Genomic DNA, 20,590 nt, shown 5'->3' with positions numbered 1-20,590 from the left:
TAGATGTTAGCCAATCAGTGATGCTACCTACAGTGGGTGGCCGGGATCAAAATGCACGGCGGAAAGCTCGGAAAGTAGTGTGGATAACCTCAATCACTTCGGCACCCCCGGGAGGGGACGCATCATTCGCCCCATTTTACGGATGAGGAAGGTGAGGCTCAGAAAGGGGGCGGTAAGCGGAGAAATTCACCTACTGATCGGCTTCTGTGTATTGAGTGCTGTGAGCACATTATTTCAGGGCACTCTGCGGAACAATTAAGGCTCTGAAGTTAGATTTAATGAGTTTGAATCCCAGTCCTACCACATGGTCTTGGGAAGTTACTTAAACTCTCTGGGCCTCACTTTCCTTACCTGCTAAATAAGAATGCTGGCTTCCAATATAGAGCAAAGATCAAACTACAGAATGCCTGGAAACTGTGCAAAGCAGCCCCTCTTACGTAGTAACCGCTGGGTAGGTTCTAACTGATGTAGGAGGAGAGCGTAGTGGTCTGCACTGCCTGGGTCTCTCAGTCCCAGCTCGCCTTACAACTTGTTCTTATCCCTCTCTATGCTTAAGTTTGCCGATTTGCAAAATGGACAGAAGTTTTTAACGTTCGCTACTGGGGGGTTGTGAGTTTTAAACGAGTTAGTGCAGGTTAAATGCCTAGAACGGAATCTGGCTTGGCATATACATAAAATCGTTAACTTTTATTGTAGATTCTGGAGCCGGGGTTTGATTCCTGACACATGCCACCATGTACCTACTGGTGATCTTGAGCAGGTCTTTTCCATCTCTGTGCCTCCCTTTCTATAAAGTGTGTGTGTGTAATGATTTCGACCTAAAAATGTTAGTGTTAAGTTTAAACGAGATAATTCCCATAAAGAGTCTAAAACGGTGCCTGGCACAGTAAGTAGAATTCATTGTTGTTTTCGTTTTACAGGAAATGAATGTTCCGAAAAGCAGAGAGACTTGTCCAGGGTCGCGGAAGTAGAAAGTGGCAGGGTCGGGAGTCGAACTCTCCTGCAAAGCCAAGGTACTCGCGGAAACCGTGAAGGGCGAAGAGGAAAAAACGGGAGATGGAGGGAGAAAACGGAGATGGGAGGAAGGGAGCCTCTCGGCGCTCAGCTGGCCTCGCCTCGGGGGCGGGGCCGGGGCGGGGCGAAGGCGGGGCCGCGGCCGCTCCTCCCCGGCCGGGTTGCGGCGGCGGCGGCGCGGCTTGCGCTCGCTCGGCGCTCGGCTGGGGCGGCCTGGCCCACAATGAATGGCCGCCGCGGCTGCCGCTGCTGCTGAGGCGGAGGCCGCGGAGGCCGCGGAGGCGGAGGCCGAGGCCCCGGCGCAGGGGGGCGCGCCCCGGGCCCAGGCCCGGCCCCAGCCGCCGCTGCGGAGCCCGCCGGGAGCCCCCGGAGCGCGGCCACGGCGCAGGTGAGGCGGCTCGCCCCAGGCCCGGTTCCGGCCTCGTCTCGCCGGGGCGGCCCGAGGGCATCCGAGGGCCGGTTGAGGGCTGAGCGGGGAGGGCTGGGGGTGCTCTCCTCCGACAGAAAAGGAGCCGGGTCCGCAACCTGCACTGTCCCCGGACCGGCGAGTGCGGAGAGGCTCGGCCCTTACTAGCGGCCTTGAGCGTCCAGTCCCGGGCCGGGCCGTGGGGTTTGGGGGTGGTGGTGGGATCGGGCCCAGACCTCCCCCCACTTCGCTTTCGGCGTTGGGGAGGCGCAAGGTTGGGCCGGGGCAGGTGCCGGAGGCCTGGGAAGTTGGAGGGCCCGAGGAGGAAAAGTGAGGAGGCGCCCGGGGAGGCCGGGGGTTGGGGGGAGGGGAAGGAGGAGTCGGGCTTTGGGTCGGCGGAGTGGGGGAGGAGGGGAGAGTGGCGCGGCCGGAGGGAAACGGCCCGGAGGGGGGGCGGGGAGGGGCCGACTCGCAGGTAGTGTCCGGGCGCCGGAGGAGGTGGGTGGGTCAGGTTACAAGCCTGGGGGCGGCTGAGGAGAAGCCCAGGAAGTGGGGCAGGGTGGGTGTGGGCGGAGTTAGTTCGGGTGGGGGCTGATAGGAGATCCCAGAGATGTTTGCAGGGGTCAAATGAGGTTAGGGCTTGGAGAGGTGTTGGGCGGGGGGGAGGCCAGATACTGGGGCCATCGGGTAGGTTGAGGAACTGCTGTAGGAGCTTTGAGAGAGGGGGAAAGCAGCGCCTTTACGCTGGGTTGGTGGCCGCGAAACACGAATCGGGTCGTCCCGAGAAACTAGTGTGATCAAAAGGCACATGCCCCCTCTTCCCCCACCAGGTGTTACTTCTGGACCAGGTCTGGGGTCTTTTCCTCTTTTCTTCATCCCACTCAGGCTCTGGCTCTCTGACCTACCCTTTGGGCAAGCCTCTGGTGGCTTTTCCGAGGTGCTGGCCCACCCGGTGGGTGTTTGTGTGGGCAGCTTGAGAAAGTCTAGAACACCTAGCTGGGGCATATGTATTTGCAGAGGGGCAACCCAACGGCCCTTACCTGAGTATCTTGGGATACTTCACTTTTTGTGAGCAGAACCTTGGGGCTCAAGCCTAAGGGATGGGACCTCACGGGCACCATCTTATACCACGGCCTCCCAGGCACCAGCATCCCAGAGATGAGCCTATAAAGCTCTGTTCATTGTATTTGGATGCTCCTGATGGGGTGAAGGCAGGCCTCTGAGGAGATCAAAACCAGTATTTTACACCCTGGCCCAGGCCTTTGGGGCTACTGGCCCCAGGGCTCTGCCTGTGGGGTGCTCTTCCTGGGTCAGGCCCCAGGATGAGCTCACTGATTGCTCACCACCACTGGGTCAGCTTAGGTCTCCCTGATAGGAGGAAGGTGAGGGCTCGGGTGGCTTGTCCCAGGTCACCCAGCTAGACATTGGCAGACCAGGATTGACTGGCACTCAGCTCAAACCCACAGTCTCCTGGGCTGGCCTCTGAGGAGCATGACCGGAGGAACTCCTACTGTTCTGGATTGGCTGGTGGGAATTCTGTGCCCAAGGCCTTTTCTCTTGCCCATCCCAAGGGATAGGGTTGTACCTTTGTGGACAAAGGGGTGTCCCACACACTCTGGTGTGTCCCAGAGGGCTGGAATAGCAGAAGCTTCTTTCTCAGAGGCTTGGTCACATCTCATTTCACAGCCCCCCCCACCCCACCCCGGTCTTCTGGGAGCCAGGAAGTCAGGGGTCACTGTAGGCCTGCAGTGGGAGGCAGTTATGAGGCTGGGCTCCAGAGCTGCATCTTGCTTTGGTTGCCTGGTTGTCTTTTCCCTTCTTTGGTCCTGGGTCAGACCACCACAGTTTTCTTTCCTTCTCCCTGGGCTAATTGTTACCATCATGTCCTGGGTGCAGATTTTGGATCTTGAGCCCCTGAGACAAGAGCCACAGACTGCTGGGTAAAGTGGTATCACCCAGGCCTGGTTTGTAACCCTCATTCCTTGCCTCCCCCCAGTCTCCCTGTAGTTCTAGAACTGACCCCACCTGGGCCCTGCTCTCTTCCTCTCCCTGGCTGGCCTCCTGGCTCTGAGAGGGGGAGGAACTGGGCTGCAGCCCCACTTAAAGATGCTTTTTCCCTGTTTGGTTGGGCCTAGGTTGGCTTCTGGGGCTCGGGAGTGGGTCCTGAGGCTGGGGGGGGGTGGCTACCTCTGGTCACAGAGGCTGGGGCTGGGTGTTGCTGACCAGGGTGTGTGGATGGCAGAGGAGGGCTGTGGCTCCTAGCTGCGTCTAGAGCTAGAGGAGGCACTCAGAAGCTACTTTTCTGTGAGGATGTAGAGGCACACAGACCTGGGGCGTTGGAGAAAGCCAGAATAGCAAGTACTACAAGTAAAAGGACCTGTGGGACAGTTTTCTATCCCTAGGGTGTCGGCTACCTGCTGGGGCCAAGGGAGCAGTCCTGAATAACATCCTGGTGGGGAGAGGGGGATGGAGAATTTCAAATTGGGTGGTCAGGGACGGCTTGTGGGAGAACTGAGCCCTGAATAAGAAGGAGTCAGCCTGGTGGGGGGAAGCTGGGGCAGGGAGGAGCGAACGTTCTGGGCAGAGGGGACAGCACATTGAAAGCCTTTATTGAGCCTGTGCCAGCTTTCTGCTAAGTTCTCTAAATATCTTGTCCTCATAAGGAAGGAGTGAGGGGTGACCCTAGTGTGGAGATGAAGACCCTTAGCGCCATTTTCAGGAAAGCGCCCAGTCTCAGGGTCTCCTGGATCTCCCCACTGCCCCTAGATGAAAGTCCATACCCCTTGGCCTGCATCCAGGCTTTTTAAAGTCTGGGGCCTGAGCCAGGCTGTGAGGACGGCTGAGTTTCTGTCGGTCTTGGAGAACCTGTGGGGGGTTGCTCCAGCCAGGTCTGACTCGGAGTGCATCAGGTTCGGTGCCAGAGCTAGTGATGGAGAAGGGAGCCAGTGATGGAGGCGACGATGAACCTCTTTCCCAGGCTTGAAGACAGGTCGGCGGTGCTTGAACAGCCTTTGTTCCCTGTCTCGGGTCCTTCCTGCTCCTCATCGCCCTGATCGCTTCCGCCCTGCCCCAGGCCTTTGGGGTCTGTTGTGCCCGGCAGGAGCATGCAGGCCCATCTTCTGCCTCTGCTGCTGGATCTCCTGGCTGAGAATGCCATCCCTCCATCTTCCCCCGGGGAGACTTTGGAGCTGCAGAGGCTGTGAAGTGGGACCCGTCTCGTAGTGGTTGCAGACTGGGCTCAGTGTTTGGCTGTGGTCGCCACCCCATCTGTGCTGTGCTGCCTCCTTCGGTGAAGGCCTCAGCATCCTTGGAGAGATCCGAGAGAGCCCTCTGTGAGGACAGCGACTCTGTTTTCTGAACTAAGCAGGGGTTGGGTAAAGGTGAGCAAACATGGTATTAATGGGCAGTCTGCTCCCACCATTAGCACCGCTTGCTCGGCCCTGACACCCTGGGCCTAGGTTGTAACCTTGGCATCTCCCATTTCCTCCTCTGATAGTGGGAACCGGCAGGCATACGTCTGCCAGAGTGGTTCTCAATCAGGGATGATTCTACCTCCTCTTAAGGGATGCTTGGGCAATGTCTGGAAACATTTTTATTTGTCACAGCTGGGGCTGGTCCTGGCCTCTGGTGGGTGTAGAGCCCAGGGATGCCATTCGGCAGCATAAAAAATGTACAGGGCGGTTCCCCTCCCCAAGGAATGCTCAGTCCCAGTGGCTGCAGGGCCAAGGTCAGGGGATCCTTGTTATGTTGTTACCAGGAGGAACGCAGAGTTTGGTGTCCAGGGTGTTGGATGATACTGGGAAGGCACTGGGCGGGGAGCCCCCAGGAAGTACTGCCCCATTTATCACGAAATGGCATGAGGTTCCGGGAGCCAGCAAGTGGTGTAGGATGTCTCCGCTGCTGCCTGAGACTGTAAGGGGCTTCCGGGGCAAACAGAAGGGGACATAACTAATAATCACAGCTGGTGTTACTGGGCACCCGTCTCAGGGTAAGCATCAGTCTACCCATGTTGCTTGCTGGTTTAATCCTTGAAACAGCCTTGTGTGGCAGGTGCCGCCATTCAGTCCATTTTATAGCTGGGAACACTGATGTCGGGGGCACGTACTGCTGTGGGTGAATGTTTTCTGTCAGTGTAGAGGAAGGGGAGCACAATTTTAAGCAGGAAGCTTTGAACTTCAGGTAAGATAAAAGGATTCGGATTCTCAAGCCCTGCCGAGAGGCCCTGGCATGGTCTCCCAGCACCTGTCAACAAGCCCCAGCCCAGCAGCCACGTGCCCAGCAGCCCTGCCAGCCTCCTTCCTGGGCTGCGCAGGTGTCCCCTCGGGGCCTTCACGCTTGATGCTCCCTTCACCACCCTTGGTGTGGCTGCTGCCACCGGGTCCTTCAAGTCTGAAGGCTCACGCGGGGATTAGGGTGTTAACTCAGGAAGGTGGGCCAGTGGGGAGCGGGAGGGCTGCTGCCCATCTCCTTCTCTGAGGAGCTGCTGCAGACAGAGGCCAGATTCCCCAGGGCTGCAAGAGAGTGGGCGGCGAGAGGGAGAAGCACTGGGCTGGACTGCTGGTTCCAGGGAGGTGGCAGGGCAGGGAGGAAGGGCGGAGAGTGGCTGCGGGAGGCTGGGCGGAGGAGAAGACCTCTCCCAGAGCAGCAGAAGGACCAGCACCCTGTCTGGCCCTCAGAGGGCACCCAACACCCCATTTCTGGGGAGGACACATCCAGTGAGGACAAAGAGCCCCATCTCACGTTGGCCTGTCTTGGCTTCCCTTCTTGACTCTGGCCTCTTTGCGCCCCAGTTTTCCCATCCACAAAATGGATCTGGTCACAGTGGCTGCAAGCCTTGGAGTGATGGGACCATGTAGAGTGAGAGGTGGGTATGGGCCGGCCTTGGTCAGGAAGCCTCAGCTGCTGTTACCACCAGACTCTGGGAGAAGAGCCAGACACTACCTCAGTGCCATCCTGGGCCTTGCTGTCCTAACCCAGAAAATGGCGCGAAGAGTCATTTCTACCTCAGAAACTAGCAAGAGGTGTCATGGAGCCCTTGCCAGGTGCCACGCATTGAAGGGGCGATGCTAATTGCCACCTATCCCCCTGTCACAATCCTGTCACCTGCCGTGGATTTAATGGCAGCTTTTTGGAGAAAAAGAGAATGAATTAAATGAACACATACTTTAAAAATGTCAACTGTAAGGGGGCGGTCCCTGGCTGGCTCATTTGGAAGAGCATGTGACTCTGAGTCTCAGGACTCTTAACCTTGGGGTCGTGAGTTCGGGCTCCACGTTGGGTGTAAATACTACCCCCAAAAAAACACATAAAAAGTTTTTAAAAAGATGCCGACATAAGGATCTGTACAGTCAGATAATGCTTTGTTCTTCGCTAGCAAATGTTTACTTAAGCTGCCTTCTCGTTCAGCTCCCAGAGAGGGTCCAAATGGCTCTGGGCCAGGAAGGCTCCTTGAACAGCCTAGGGGGGTGTGTCCCCCACCCCCTCCTTTACTCTGACCTCATGCTGAGCTACATGAAGGAGTGGGGGGCTTCCCAAGGGCTTTTGGTCCTTCTGCTGGGGTTGGTGGTTTCCCTTAATTGGCTTGCATGTCCCCGGGCAGCTCACTGGTTCCCTGGAAGGTCAGCGGGAAGGGTGGTCTGTGATGGTGGCAGACACCTGTACCGCTAGCTTCTGTTGCCTCGGGAATGTGGGGCTCCCTCTCCAAACCACTGGCAGTTTCCACCCCCACTCCTAGGAATCACCCAGCCACACAAAGCACTTCTGGTTCAAGCCTGCCGTACCCCAGCGCGATCCCACAGTAGTGTGAGCAGTTGATGGGAATCCATGCTGAGCCCAGAGCAGGACCCTGACTGCAGGCCGCCCAGCTGGTGCGGCCACCAGAGGAGGGCACCCGTCTGCACAGCCCCCTCCACGCTGGCCCTGAGGATTCCCCCCGTGGTGTGGATGGCACTCCAGGCCAAGCTCAGAGACCTCTGCTGAGGCCCACTGTTGGAGTCACGTTAAAGTGGAACCAAACAGGGAGTGAGGTTGGTAGTAACTGCAGTAATTCTTCATTCCGCAAACAACTATTAAGCACCCGTTGTGTGCTGATCTGGTCTAGGGGTAGCAGTCACCACAGTGTGAACCAGCGAGGCAGGCGCCGGTGGAGGTGACACAAAGCTGAAGACACCTGGGTAGCTGGACGGTAGGCAGTGCCAGCGAGGAAGGGTCAAGCCAGAGAAGTGCAGGGTCGGGGTTGGGAGAGGTTGTCTTGGGAAGCTCGAGCCAGGTTATGGCTTGGGAGGACATGAAGAGCTGCGGCCGTCTCGAGGACAGTGTGCTAGGAAGTCTAAGAACCGGTGGTGAAAACTGGTTTTAAAAGAGTTTGGGGTCGAGTCTGAGGGTCTTGCCCCGAGCAAGGAGGGCTGGAGCTGCTGTAAGCTACAGCTGGCGGACCGGGGCGGAGTTGGTATCTAGGACATCCACAGGCAGTCCAGGTCCGGGGCTCCGTGGGGGAGTTGGACGTGAGTGGATGGAACTTCCAGCCTCTCGAGTCCGCCTGCCATGACAGAAACCCCACAGACGGGATGGCTCAGGCAACAGACACTGTTCAAGGTTGTCGGGGCTGGAGGCCTGAGATCAGGTCCAGAGGGCCTTGGTGCGCATGCTCACAGAGAGAGAAATGTCTCTCTTCTCTATGGACATCAGTCCCAGCAGATGAGGGCCCCACTTTTATGTCGTTGTTTAATCTTAATTACCCCCAAAGACTGTATTTCCAAATAACAGACACATTGGGGGTTAGCATTTCAACATATGCATCGGGGTGAGAGGCACAGGTTGGTCCAGAGCAGGGCCCTGAGTCTGGGTTTGATCCCTGGGAGGAGAGAGGTTGACCAAGGATAGAGCTCAGTGTCCACTTTTATTTACCTTCAGTTTCTGGAAGGACCATGGCTGCTTCTCCCTCAGGGCTCTGCACAACTTGCCAGTATACTGAGGGCTGCGCTCCCAGTCCACCACTGCGTGGTTAGATCTCCCTCGCTCATCCCCCGACCCCCGGCAGATACCAGCTCTAATGTCACCTCTTCTGGGCACAGTCAGAGGCCCGGGTATGCAGCACATTGATCTGTGTGACTCTGAATGTATGGCCACGTTCCCCATGGGACCGTGAGCCCTGGGAGGCTGGCCTTGTCTCAGTCCTGGCCTACCCCAGGCTCCCAGGCTCTTCATGCCCCAGGCAGGCGCTTGGCAAATATTTGTTGAGTGACTTGGGAGGTCATGGAAACCGTGCGCTGGGCCCTTGCATCGCACTGGGAGACCTGCTTATATTTGTGACCAGGACACTAACGATGCTAGGAGGGCCCACTCGGCCCTGTTTAGGACTGGCTGCTGCTCCTTCCCTTGGGGGGTCTGAGGACCCCAGAAGATGGGCAGACTAATATGCCAGCTTCTGAGGAGAGAGGATTTGAATGGTGTTGTGCCCTAAGGGAGTCTGTAATCAAGTGCGTTTCAGTGTTCTCAGAGGTAAGCATAAGGGCTCTGGATGGGCCGTGGGGAGAGCGTGCAGAGGGCGTGCAGAGGGGGGTGTCTCTAGTCTTGAGAATTCTCAGAGCCGGGGGGACGGAGGGTGGAAGAGGAGGATGTGGGCAGTGAGAGCTAGGGGGGGCCTCCGGGCAGCGTGCACAGCTTGGCCAAAGGCCTGGCTGGGGTGGGAGAGCCATGCAGTTGCTTGCTGGGCACGGAATTGTAGGATGCTTTAGAGACCCCCAACTCTTGGCTCCATCGGTAGCAGGTGACCCTGACCCAGGCCAGGTACCTGGTACTTTAGACCTGCTTTTTCTGGGAGCCCATGAGGGCTCCGTGGTCGTCGTCTCCCTGCCTCCCAGCCCCCCACCCCAGGCTGGTGTGGGATAGGGGCTTTGCGCAGAGTCAGGTCAGCTGTTCCTTCGGAGTCCAGAGGACCGGATTGAGGTAGTTGCCCAGGGATGAGCGGAAGGTGGGGAACCTGGGGGTGGCCTGTCACTGTGCTTCTGAAACCAGCCAAGGCCTTGCTTTCCCCTGTCCTTGCAGGGGCAGCAGGGCCGTGCAGGGTTTCTGCAACTCAAAACCTGCCACCCCACTCCCCTGCACTGTTGTGGGGGCAGGGCGGGGGGTTCCTGGGCTCTGACTGGTTGAGTTCTTTGTACCAGTTGTCTCCCTCCCCCTCCCAAAGGCTTGAAAGCCCTGGGTGCTGGGCTCTGAGACTGGGGTTCACAAGGCTTGGGGGATCCCAGCCTGAATGTGGAGTGGCTGTCGCCCTCGGGGGGCCCCTTCCTGTGCATGTTCCCTCCTGTTACCACAGGGACATCAGTGTTCCTGCGGCTGAGCTTGCTCCGAGTGGCCAGCCTGTGCCAGTTTCCCAGTGAGGGGCCAGGCCCTGCAGGCTGGCTGTCGGCCCCCACCTATCCAGTGGGGCAGTACTAGCACCCGCTCCCCTCCCTCCCGGGGAACCCCAAGGACAGCTCCTGCAGCAGCACCTGGCATGAGGACCACAGCTGGGAGCACTCCTCAGAGTGCCCCTGCAGCCCCCACCAGCTGCTGGGTCCCAAATTGGAGTCGTTCATTTCCACTGCGCTCTCCCTGCCCGAAGAGTTTTTATTTATTTGTTTTTCTGACAGCGCACAAGCATGGGGAGCAGAGGGACAGGGAAAAACAGGCTCACTAAGCAGGGAGTCCGTCCTAGGACCCGGGGATCATAACCCCAGCCGAAGGCAGACGCCTAATGAATGAGCCACCCAGGCGCCCCTGGAGTCACTTATTCCTATCGTGGTGCCCCCTCTTCATAGCCACGCACTCACAGATCTGAGTGTTCTCTCTCTCTCCCCGTCCCTGCCACCGCCGCCTGCCGCCACCACGAGCCCAGCCCTCAGCGTCTCACCTGTTTCCGTTCTCCACACTGCTCCTGCGAATTTTCCCCAGGATGGTCTGGGCCTGCACCTCCCTTGCTTCAGGCTCCCCCCTGCTCCCTCAGAAACATTTGTCCTCACCAGGCCAGGCACCCCCTGTCCATACCCTTCCCAGCAGCCCCGTTGCCCCTGTACTCCCAGCCTCAAGCCAACACCGGCCTCCTGGGAATCTCCAGGCTGCGCCTCACTCCCAGTCCGCCCCTCAGGGACGTACTCTTCCTGGTTGTATCCCTCCCTGTGTCTCCCCCTAGACCTCAGCATGTGGGGACAGCCAGTTTTCTTTAAAGCTTGTCCCCCGTGCCTTGTGGTTTATTGGGGTGGATTGGGTAAATGAGTCCCCATTTTACAGATGAACAAACCAAGGCACGGAGGGGACGAATTGGCATCTGAAACAAGGTGTGGTGTAGGGGTTTGCTCTGACTCCACTGCTGGCCTCTCCTGCCTTGGTCCTCCCCCTTCCAGTATGAGCTTTCCAAGCTTGAGGGGTCTAGAAGTTTCTTTCAGGGATGGGAGCTAACCTTTCCCTTGACTTCCTTGACTCTGGTCACTTGGGCTCCAGTACCTGGAGCAGCTTCATTTTGGCAGCCTTGGGAGTTGGGTTGGGGCTTCGAGTCCCCTGGAGCAGGCTCTCTGGATTCTGTTCTTTGCCTTATCTTAGTGCCTGTTTCTCCTGTCTCCACACACAGGGTCAGCTCCGAGCCCACCTGGCACTGAGTTTGAGCCCTTGAAAGAAGTGTGCTGTCTTCTGATGGGAGAGTCCCTGTCTCCGCCTAGCCCCTGTTGACCCTAAATTGTTTTTTCTGGCAGTGACCGTGATTTTGATGATGACAAGGAGGCAAAGGGCATACCCAAGGGAAATCACAAGTTTCAGTGCCTACACAGACTCTTGTCCGTATTACTTACTTACCAGTGACCCTTGGAACAGTTCTTGGCTTCCCTGTGGCCTCAGTTTTCCCATCTGAGAACTGGGAGTATGAAATTGGCCCCATAGGTTTGCTAAGAGGGTTCAGAGAACTTCCTGCTGGGCACCCGTCAGCTCTTTGGAAGCATGGGTGCTGGGAGGGGTGGGGCTTGCTGGTGTCTCTCTCAGGGTTCCACCACATGCAGCAAGTTCGAGAGGACAGACTGAATTTGTGTGGTAGGGTTGGTCTTAGCAACATTTGTTTCCAAATGGAGAAGTAGAGGTTTGGAGTTCATGCTCCCAGGAGGGAGTTGATTCTGGAGCCGGCACTTGCCTATCAGTCTGTGCAGCATAATTTTGAGTCCAGTGATACCAGGTAGGGCCCCTGTGTCCCAGTGTTCAGCCTGTGGAGGCGGCTCAGGAGGGACTCAATAGTGAGTGGAAAATGTGAAAGACGCGTGAAAGCTAATCTGGGAATGAGGGGAAACTGCTGGGGTCTCTAGTTGGTACCTGCCCCAGGGCCTTTGCACACATGCTTTCCTCCTTTCTCCTCACCAGCCCGACTCTTCTCATACCCATCCTGCCCATTCAGGACCACTGCCTCCTGTATTTTACAGAACTGCAGGGGACTCGCTTTTACCATGGGTACAGTCGTAAAGCCACATTGTCCTTTAGAGCCCTTTTATGAGGGCACTCAGACTATTGGACATGCCCAGTTCTGGATTGGAATGTGCTGGAATGTGCAGTGATGGAATAGGCTGTGAAGCAGAAGTTCACATTTGACAGGTGCCTGCACTCACTGCGCACGGTCACGGACAGTTCCTTTTTATTTTTTTAGTTTATTTTTATTTTTTAAAAAATTATTATTTTTAACTTATTTGAGAGAGAGCACAAGCAGAGGAGTGGCTTCTAGAGGGAGAGGGAGAAGCAGGCTCTCCCCACTGAGCAGGGAGCCTGACATGGGGCCCATCCCAGGACCCTGCGATTGTGACCTGAGACAAAGGCAGATGCTTAACTGACTGAGCTACTCAGACATCCCTCCTTTTTTTTTTTTTTCCTTTAAAGATTAATTTTATACTTGTGTATTTTAGAGAAAGGGAGAGTGGGGGAGGGGGGAAAGGAGAGAGAATCCCAAGCAGATTCTGTTCTGAGCATGGAAATATTATCTTTTTTTTTTTTTTAGAAGATTTTATTTATTTATTTTGACAGAGATCACAAGTAGGCAGAGAGGCAGACAGAGAGAGAAGGGGAAGCAGGCTCCTCACAGAGCAGAGACCCCGATGTGGGGCTCAATCCCAGGACCCCGGGATCATGACCTGAGCCAAAGGCAAAGGCTTTAACACACTGAGCCACCCGGATCCCCCAATATTATCTATTTTTTGTAAATAAGCAGTAGAATCACTAGGTTCAAAATTCAAAGGAACCACAGCATTCATGGCAAGTGTGGATTCTTTCTTTTCTCTTTCCTTGGCTTTATTGAGTTGCACGTAGCATGGTCTCCATTGAAAGTGTATAGTTGAATGGTTTTCAGTACAGTTGACCCTTGAATGACGAGTGGGTTAGGGGCACTAACGCCGCCCACCAGTGCGCACACAAGGTCAAAAGTGCATATACAACTTTCAAGTCCTCTCCACCCCGAATTTAACAGCCTACTTTTGATCAGAAGCCTTACTGATAACCGTTAACACATATTTTGTATCTTGTATGTGTTGTATGTGATTAAGCTAGAGAAAAAAAATGTTACTAAGAAAATAATAAGATTTGCTGGCGGGTTCAGTCAGTAGAGCAGGCGACTCTAGATCTTGGAGTTGTGAGTCTGAGCCCCGCCTTGGGTGTAGAAATTCCTTTAAAGAAAAGGGGAGGGAGGGAGGAGAAAATCATAAGGAAGAGAAAATAACATTTGCAGTCCTGTACTATTGAAAAAAAATTCTGTGTATAAGTGGACCCACACAGTTCCAGCCCGTGGTGTTCGAAATCGATTATCCAGAGTTGTGTGCACGTGACCACAATTTTAGACCATTTTAAGTTACGGCCAGAAGAAATGCCCGCATCCTTCTGCTCGCCACCCCACACCCCACCTAGCCCCTGGCAGCCACTAGCCTGCTTTTTTTGGCTCCGGATTTGCCTGTTTTGGACATCTTACATAAACGGGATCGTATAATACACAGTTCTTGTGTCCACCTTCTTGCTTTAGCATGTTTTCAAGGTTTGCCCATAGAATGGTGTGTATCAGTGCTTCGTTCCTTTATATGGGTGAATAATATTCCATCATATGACCAGACCATGGGTTTTTTGTTTGTTTTGTTTGTTTTGTTTGTTTGTTTGTTTGTTTTAAGCCATTCATCAGTTGATGGTCCTTTGGGTTCCCATCTTTCTGGTGCTTGCGAGTGGTTCCATAGACACTCACGTACAGGTGTTTCTGTGGGTACAGGTGTTCGTTTCTCCTGGGTATAATTCTGAGGAATGGAATTGCTGGGTCATCTGATAATTTCGTGTTTAAACACTTGAGGACCTGCCAGACTGTTTTCCATAGCAACTGCACCATTTTACATTCCCAGCCGCAGTGTAGGAGGCTTCCGATCTCCTCCTTGCCAACACTTGTTGTCTGTCTTTTTGATTCTCTCCAGCCGAGCTGGTACGAAATGGTGTTTCCTTGTGGTTTGCATTTGCATTTCCCTGCCGACGGGTCCTGTCCTCGGGCAGCCTCAGAATTCCCTGAGTGCTCCCTTAGTCCTTCAGCCAACGTGATCGGGGGTCATGTCCTCAGCACTGCGGCCACGGTGCGAAGACCCCGATGCCCCTGACCCTTTGGTGTTTCGATGCCAGTCCCCTTCAGAGTTCCCCCGTGTGTGCTGTGCTAGCGATGGCTAACACTCACAGAGTTCTCACTGTGTTGACTCATTTAGTATTCAAACACACATGTGTAAGTACGCTTTTGCCCCCACACCCCCACTGGAAGGGGCCGCTGTGGCCACCCGGCCCTGGAGCTGCCATGCCTGATTGGACAGTCTGTCACAGAGGCAATTCTGTGCTGGGACCAAGGGCGTGGGTGGCTGCCGGCAGTTCTCCCCACCACGGCAAATCCCACCATGTGGATGTCTGCTCCCACGTGTCTCCCTGCCACACGTGAGCTTCGTGAGGGGCGGGGGGGCACCGAGTGTGCTGCCTGACCCTGTCCCTCTGTCTCTCTGTCCCTGTCCCCTGTGCAGCTGCCGCCATGGCCCAGACCCTGCAGATGGAGATCCCGAACTTCGGTAACAGCATTCTGGAGTGTCTGAATGAGCAGCGGCTACAGGGCCTGTACTGTGACGTGTCTGTGGTGGTCAAGGGCCATGCCTTTAAAGCCCACCGGGCAGTGCTGGCCGCCAGCAGCTCCTACTTCCGGGACCTGTTCAACAGCAGCCGGAGCGCGGTGGTGGAGCTGCCGGCCGCCGTGCAGCCCCAGTCCTTCCAGCGGATCCTCAGCTTCTGCTACACGGGCCGGTTGAGCATGAATGTGGGTGACCAGTTCCTGCTCATGTACACGGCCGGCTTCCTACAGATCCAGGAGATCATGGAGAAGGGCACTGAATTCTTCCTCAAGGTGAGCTCCCCCAGCTGCGACTCGCAGGGCCTGCACGCTGAGGAGGCCCCATCATCCGAGCCCCAGAGCCCCGTGGCCCAGACATCCAGCTGGCCGGCCTGTGGCACCCCGCTGCCCCTTGTGTCCCGCGTCAAGACGGAGCAGCAGGAGTCGGACTCCGTGCAGTGCACGCCGGTGGCCAAGCGGCTGTGGGACAGCGGCAGCAGTGGCGGTGGCAATGGCAGCCGCAAGATGGCCAAGTTCTCCACGCCGGACCTGGCTGCCAACCGGCCACCCCAGCAGGCCCCAGTGGTGGCAGCGGCGCAGCCAGCCGGGGGGGCGGTGGCAGCGGCTGCAGGGGCTAGCACTGGGCAGCCAGCCGGGGGGGCGGGGGCCACAGCCGCAGCAGCAGCAGCAGCAGCAGGGGGCGTGGTGAGCGGGCCCAGCACGTCAGAGCGGACCAGCCCGGGCACCTCAAGCGCCTACACCAGCGACAGCCCTGGCTCCTACCACAACGAGGAGGACGAGGAGGAGGATGCTGGCGAGGAGGGCACGGACGAGCAGTACCGGCAGATCTGTAACATGTACACCATGTACAGCATGATGAATGTCGGCCAGACAGGTGAGGCGCCTGCCCTGCCCGCCCCACCCCTGCCCTGCCCCTACACCCCTCCCCCCCCGCAGCCAGCCCCCTTCCGCAACACATGCTGCTCTCTGCCCCCAAAGCCGAGAAGGTGGAGGCCCTCCCTGAGCAGGTGGCCCCTGAGTCCCGGAATCGCATCCGGGTGCGGCAGGACCTGGCGTCTCTCCCGGCTGAGCTCATCAACCAGATTGGCAACCGCTGTCACCCCAAGCTCTACGATGAGGGTGACCCCTCCGAGAAGCTGGAGCTGGTGACAGGTGGGCCGGCATCACTTCCTCCCCAGATTCCCTGCTTCACCCCAGGCCTCTGTGTCCTCTGAGCTAGTGGCTTGTAGGATGGTGGTTAGGAGCTGGACTTGGGGTCCGACCCCACCCCTGCTACCACTTGCTCTGCCCTAGGGCAGCTGACCCCTCTTTGCATTATATGTGCCCGAGACTGGCCTCCAGGTTTCCACACCAGAGGCTGGTATGAGCGTTGACTGGCACTGTTGGCCACACGGGCTGATGAGCGGCTCCGTGGGGCCGTTGGAGGGTTGACTAACACGGTGGTTAAGAATCTTGGCTCTTGGTGTCAGGTTGCCTTGGTGTGAGCTTCCTTTGCCTGTTCTTTCTGGTGCCCAGGTGGCTGTGTGGGCAGAAGCCATGCGAACGCGAGCAGGCTCGGCACGCTGTAGGTGCCCCGTGGACAGTGGCACCACCAGCTGGCCTTTCCTGATCGCTGACCAGGCCATGCGGGGGCGAGTTGTCAGGGGGCATCTTGGCCAGGCCCAGGCCAGGGCTTGGCCAAGTGGGGAACGGGGCAGTCTGGGGCCCCCCGGCCACCCTCCTGCTCCCCACTCCAGGCACCAATGTGTACATCACGAGGGCGCAGCTCATGAACTGCCACGTCAGCGCGGGCACGCGGCACAAGGTCCTGCTGCGGCGCCTCCTGGCTTCCTTCTTTGACCGGTGAGGCCCTCACAGAGCCCAGATGGAGGGGAGGATGGCTGCCCCCGCCCCCCACTGCAGAGGGCCTGACTCCATCCCACACCCATGCTCCCCACCTCAGGAACACGCTGGCTAACAGCTGTGGCACCGGCATCCGCTCTTCCTCCAACAACCCCAGTCGCAAACCGCTGGACAGTCGCGTCCTTCATGCTGTCAAATGTGAGTGTCTGGCCTTCTGGAGTCAGGCTGGGGTGGGGTCTGGGGCAGGCAGGTGGTCCTCTTCGCTGTTGACCCTGATGGGTGGGGATTGGTGTTAAGAAGGATTCTGAGGCTGAGTCTGAACTTGTTAGGAAGAGGACTGGAATAGGTTACAGATTTCTTCACAGTTGCAGGGACTGTTGGGGGGCGGGTGGACACTGAAGGTAAGCCTGTGTCAGATGGTGGGGGGCAGGGCAAGGGTCCTTGGGTAGTCATGGGAGCGATGAAGCAGCCTCCCCAGCCGTGTTCAGGAGAGAAGTCTAGGTTTTTACCTGGAATCTTCCCATTCCTAAATTTTGGCAAATGACCCAGGTTTTTCAAGAGCACTGGGGCACCCTCTCTGACCCCACACCTGGCCGATCTCAGGCATGGGGCCAACTGGTACGGTTTAGCGTCCTGGCTTGTGGGGCCTCCATTCTCTCACCTCAGAAGGGGGGTTCAGAGGTGCCACATGCATGTCGGGGGGGGATTAAGGTGCAACGTGGCTGAGTGTTGTCCGTGTCAGAGGCCAGTGCCACGCTCTGCCTGAGCCGTGCGCTCCGCCCTCACAGACTACTGCCAGAACTTCGCTCCCAACTTCAAGGAGAGCGAGATGAACGCCATCGCAGCTGACATGTGCACCAATGCCCGCCGTGTCGTGCGGAAGAGCTGGATCCCCAAGCTCAAGGTGCTCATGGCCGAGGGTGACGCCTACACCACCTTCATCAGCGACACGGGCAAGATAGAGCCGGACATGATGGGCGTGGAGCACAGCTTCGAGACGGCCAGCCACGACGGCGAGGCCGGCCCCTCGGCTGAGGCCCTCCAGTAACTACCACCGGACCCTCCCCGCGGGGCCGTCACACTCCCCCCACCCGCCCCATCACACCCCCCCACCATCTTGGTCACGAGCTACTGTCTGTCCCTCCCCAGGACCCGCGGGGGGCGCTGCATGCTCCCAGCCCCTCTGCCTCCTCATCCCACCCTCCGACCACCATCCGAGTGGGCTAGGAGAGGGCGGCAGCCGGTGCGAGCTCTGTGCTGCCTCTCTAGCATGCTCGGGCACCGCTGGGGAGCCTGCGCTCCCCCTCCCCTAACCTCCAGCAGTGGTCTCTCCACTCACCAGGCCAGGTATGGGGAGGGGCCGGCCTGGGGGGCTCAGGAAGGCCCCTTCCCCAGGCCCGGGGCCCCAGGGTTCTCAGGACCCCTCCTGCCACCACCTCCCAGTGCTTCCATGTTTCCAAAAGCGCCTTCCTGACTCCCTCGTCTGTCCCTGCACCTGGGGGCTGGGGTAGGCGAGGCGGAGGGGACTGCCCATTTCACAGCTGAGGGAACCCAGGCTCAGAGGAACTCCACCGTTGACCTAAGGTGGTGGGCGGTGGCGGGCCCGGCGCCCTTCTCCCCCCCCAACCCTGCGCCCACCTCTGTTGCCCCCATCTGTCCCCTGGGGCCTGAGAGGGGCAGGTCCCAAGTGGGGGGCTCTTGGAGGCAGGCCAGGGGTCTCTGCGAATAGAATGAGAGGTTTCCTGGGCTCGCAGAAGTGTGTGCGTGTGTGCACGCGCGCGTGTGCGTGTGTGTGTGTGTGTGTGTGTGTGTAGACGTTTTTGCTTTTAAACAAATGAAGATATGAGAGGCAGTAGGGCCAGGGCTGGAAGTCAGGGGAGCAGGCTGGGGGGCTACTGCCCTTGCCCCCCTCCCCCACCCCAGCCCCCGGCCCCAGCCCCTGTACATAATTTTTAAAGCATTTTTTTAGCTAATGAAATATTGAAGTATAAGATTCCTTTTATTTTTCAAACCAACAGGACTGTGTCTGATGTCCCCTTCGGTCCTGGGGGACGTGACAGGCAGGACGTGGTGGGGGCTGGGGGCAGGGTGAATGCGTGCGTGTGTATGGAGTGTGGGTGCGCAGTTCTGAGGCTGGGACTCGGCCAGGCCTCTACTTGGGCTCTGTGGGTCTGACCAGGACCCCCTTGCTCCGCTGCTCCCCAGCGGGGTTCCATTTGAGGGGTGGCCCTGGCCTTAGCCTGTTGGCTGAGCCCAGCTTCTGGGGACAAGGCAGGGCCCGCTTCCATTGTTTAGCAGTTTGCAGAATTTTCTCTAACCATTCCTCTTTCTATCCTCGCCCAGTGCGAGGGATTTTTTTTTTTTTTTTTTTTTTTTTAATTTTACATGTGAACTTTGGAGGGTTCCTTTTGTTTTTTTACTCCCTGTTCCCCCACACTGGGTGTCCTTTTTTTTTCACAATTTTCACCTTTTCCTCTCTAGCCCTGTCCCCACTGCCTCTCGTTTCTTCCCAGATCTGACCGGCCCATTCCTCCCATTGCTCCCAGCGGCCTTTCCAGAGGCAGGGGGATTGTAGGAGGTGGGGAGAGGGGGATGGCGGCCAGCCCTGACTGGACCCTTGGAATCTGACTTGGAGCCCTCCCCCACCACCCAGGAGCCCCCACCGATCTGCAAGGGGGTCGCTCCTGACATCTTGTTGTGGGGATGTGGGGGTGTCTGGTCTGGCCAGTGTCCTGGCACCCTGCTTTCCTGGCCTGGCCCCCGCACCTTAGCCCTCAGCTGGCCCAGTGTATGGGGGGAGTCGACGCCCCAGCTAAAGCACAAGCACCTTAGTCGCACCTCCCCCACGCCCTTGTCCTGGCCTTGACATCCTACCCCAGCATCGATCCCAAAGCACAATATCCTGGTCACTTGGCAAGCTGCCGGGCCGGCCAAGGCCGAGGGGCCGGCTGGGGCTCCAGCCAGACCCCACAAGGAAGGAGTCCTAGGCGCTGCCCTCCTTCCAGGCCTTAGCAGGGGCCAGCTCTCTGGGACTGGGGTCTTCTCCCTCCCTAGCCCTTTGTCCTGGATAGGCCCCTGCCCAGCCCCTCCCTGCCTTTTCCCCGGGTGGGGCTTGCCTGTGTCCCTCCTCCGAGCCCCTGCAGCACTGGGGTGGGAGAGCCCCCTCATTTCAGGGACCCCAGGAGGTGCCCCTGGCCCCGGGGACTGTGTTGGGGGGGAAGGGAGGGGAGGGGGGTGGGCAGGGGTGCAGGGGAGGAAACTCCTCACCAGGAGAGCCAAAGACAGGGTTGTGCCTTACCCCAGGAGCCACCCCTGCGTCCCTCCCGCCCTGCCCTCCCCACCTCCTGGGCGGCCTGCTGCTTTTCCTTCTCTCCCCACCCCTGCCCTGCCCTGCTCTGAGCTGCATGGTCCCCCCAACCCCGGGCAGCCCAGGGAGGAGCACGAATGGAGAATCACCAACCAACGCAAAAAAAAAAAAAAAGAGAGAGAGACTGTGGGGGCCCCCCCTTCACCTCCCCTGGCCGCCCACTCACCCGCCTCTTTCACGCAGGACAGACCGCCCGCCCTGTCCGTGTGAAGTGCCAACGGCCTCCCCGCCCTGGGCCGACCCCCCACTCCCCGGGCCCGTAAGTGAGATTGCACATTAACTACTGTAAGGAGAGGAGCCGCACTGGGAAATGTGAACCATGAGAATATCAGTGACACTGATGAGGAGAATAAACTAAACGCCTTTGTAACAGCCCAGCCGCATGCCGCTCTCTGGGGGCGGGGCCCAGGGAGGGACAGATGCACACAGGGGCTCGCCGCGGGCTCAGTGGGGCTCGCTGCGGGCTCAGTGTGCGCTGGGGAACTGCCGTTGTAGCCATTGCATCTCAGAACCTCTGTGTGTGGGGGGAGGGGCAGTTTCCCTCCTTCAGAGGCTCAAACCCAAGCTGCCAGTAGCTGCCCCTTGGAACGGGGCACCTGGCCGGCTCGCTCGCAAGTGTGGACTTTTGATTGCGGGATTGTGAGTTTAAGCCCCATGTTGGGGCTTGTTAAGTAGCACCTTTCTGGCTACCCTAGTGTATATAGACGTGATGCCCTGGAGCTCTTCTGCACATGCATGGGCTCTCAGTCCTGTGCCAGGGTCCCATGGGATCACCCCCAAGAAGGGCCTCTATTGAATTGGCTGTAGGACAGACCGACTGGCTCGCTCC

The 20,590-nt window shown here is 57.8% G+C and overlaps 1 protein-coding gene across 4 annotated transcripts; it reads left to right on the top strand.

The window, feature by feature from the left end:
• Window positions 1–26: 26 nt before the first annotated feature.
• On the top strand, window positions 27–20,133 carry NACC1 (nucleus accumbens associated 1). Of its 4 annotated transcripts, XM_004748299.3 has the most exons (8): window positions 27–151; window positions 921–1,013; window positions 14,452–15,426; window positions 15,531–15,704; window positions 16,289–16,394; window positions 16,495–16,592; window positions 17,183–17,438; window positions 19,945–20,133. In XM_004748299.3, exons 3-8 carry the CDS (start codon window positions 14,460–14,462, stop codon window positions 20,039–20,041), a joined length of 1,698 nt encoding a protein of 565 aa, XP_004748356.1. In that variant the 5' UTR covers window positions 27–151; window positions 921–1,013; window positions 14,452–14,459; the 3' UTR covers window positions 20,042–20,133. The 4 variants fall into 4 exon arrangements, with proteins under 4 accessions (XP_004748356.1, XP_044939289.1, XP_004748355.1 ...); XM_045083354.1 differs by lacking the exons at window positions 27–151; window positions 921–1,013 and adding an exon at window positions 1,185–1,402; XM_004748298.3 differs by lacking the exons at window positions 27–151; window positions 921–1,013 and adding an exon at window positions 8,598–8,920.
• The last annotated feature ends 457 nt before the right edge of the window (window positions 20,134–20,590 follow it).

This window comes from Mustela putorius, unplaced genomic scaffold (genome assembly GCF_011764305.1).
Source record: "Mustela putorius furo isolate JIRA1106 unplaced genomic scaffold, ASM1176430v1.1 tig00000095_pilon_pilon_pilon, whole genome shotgun sequence".
In the NCBI taxonomy this organism is placed as follows: Eukaryota; Metazoa; Chordata; class Mammalia; order Carnivora; family Mustelidae; genus Mustela; species Mustela putorius.
Note: the sequence above shows the minus strand (reverse complement) of the source record. Positions and strands in the feature narration are given on the sequence as shown.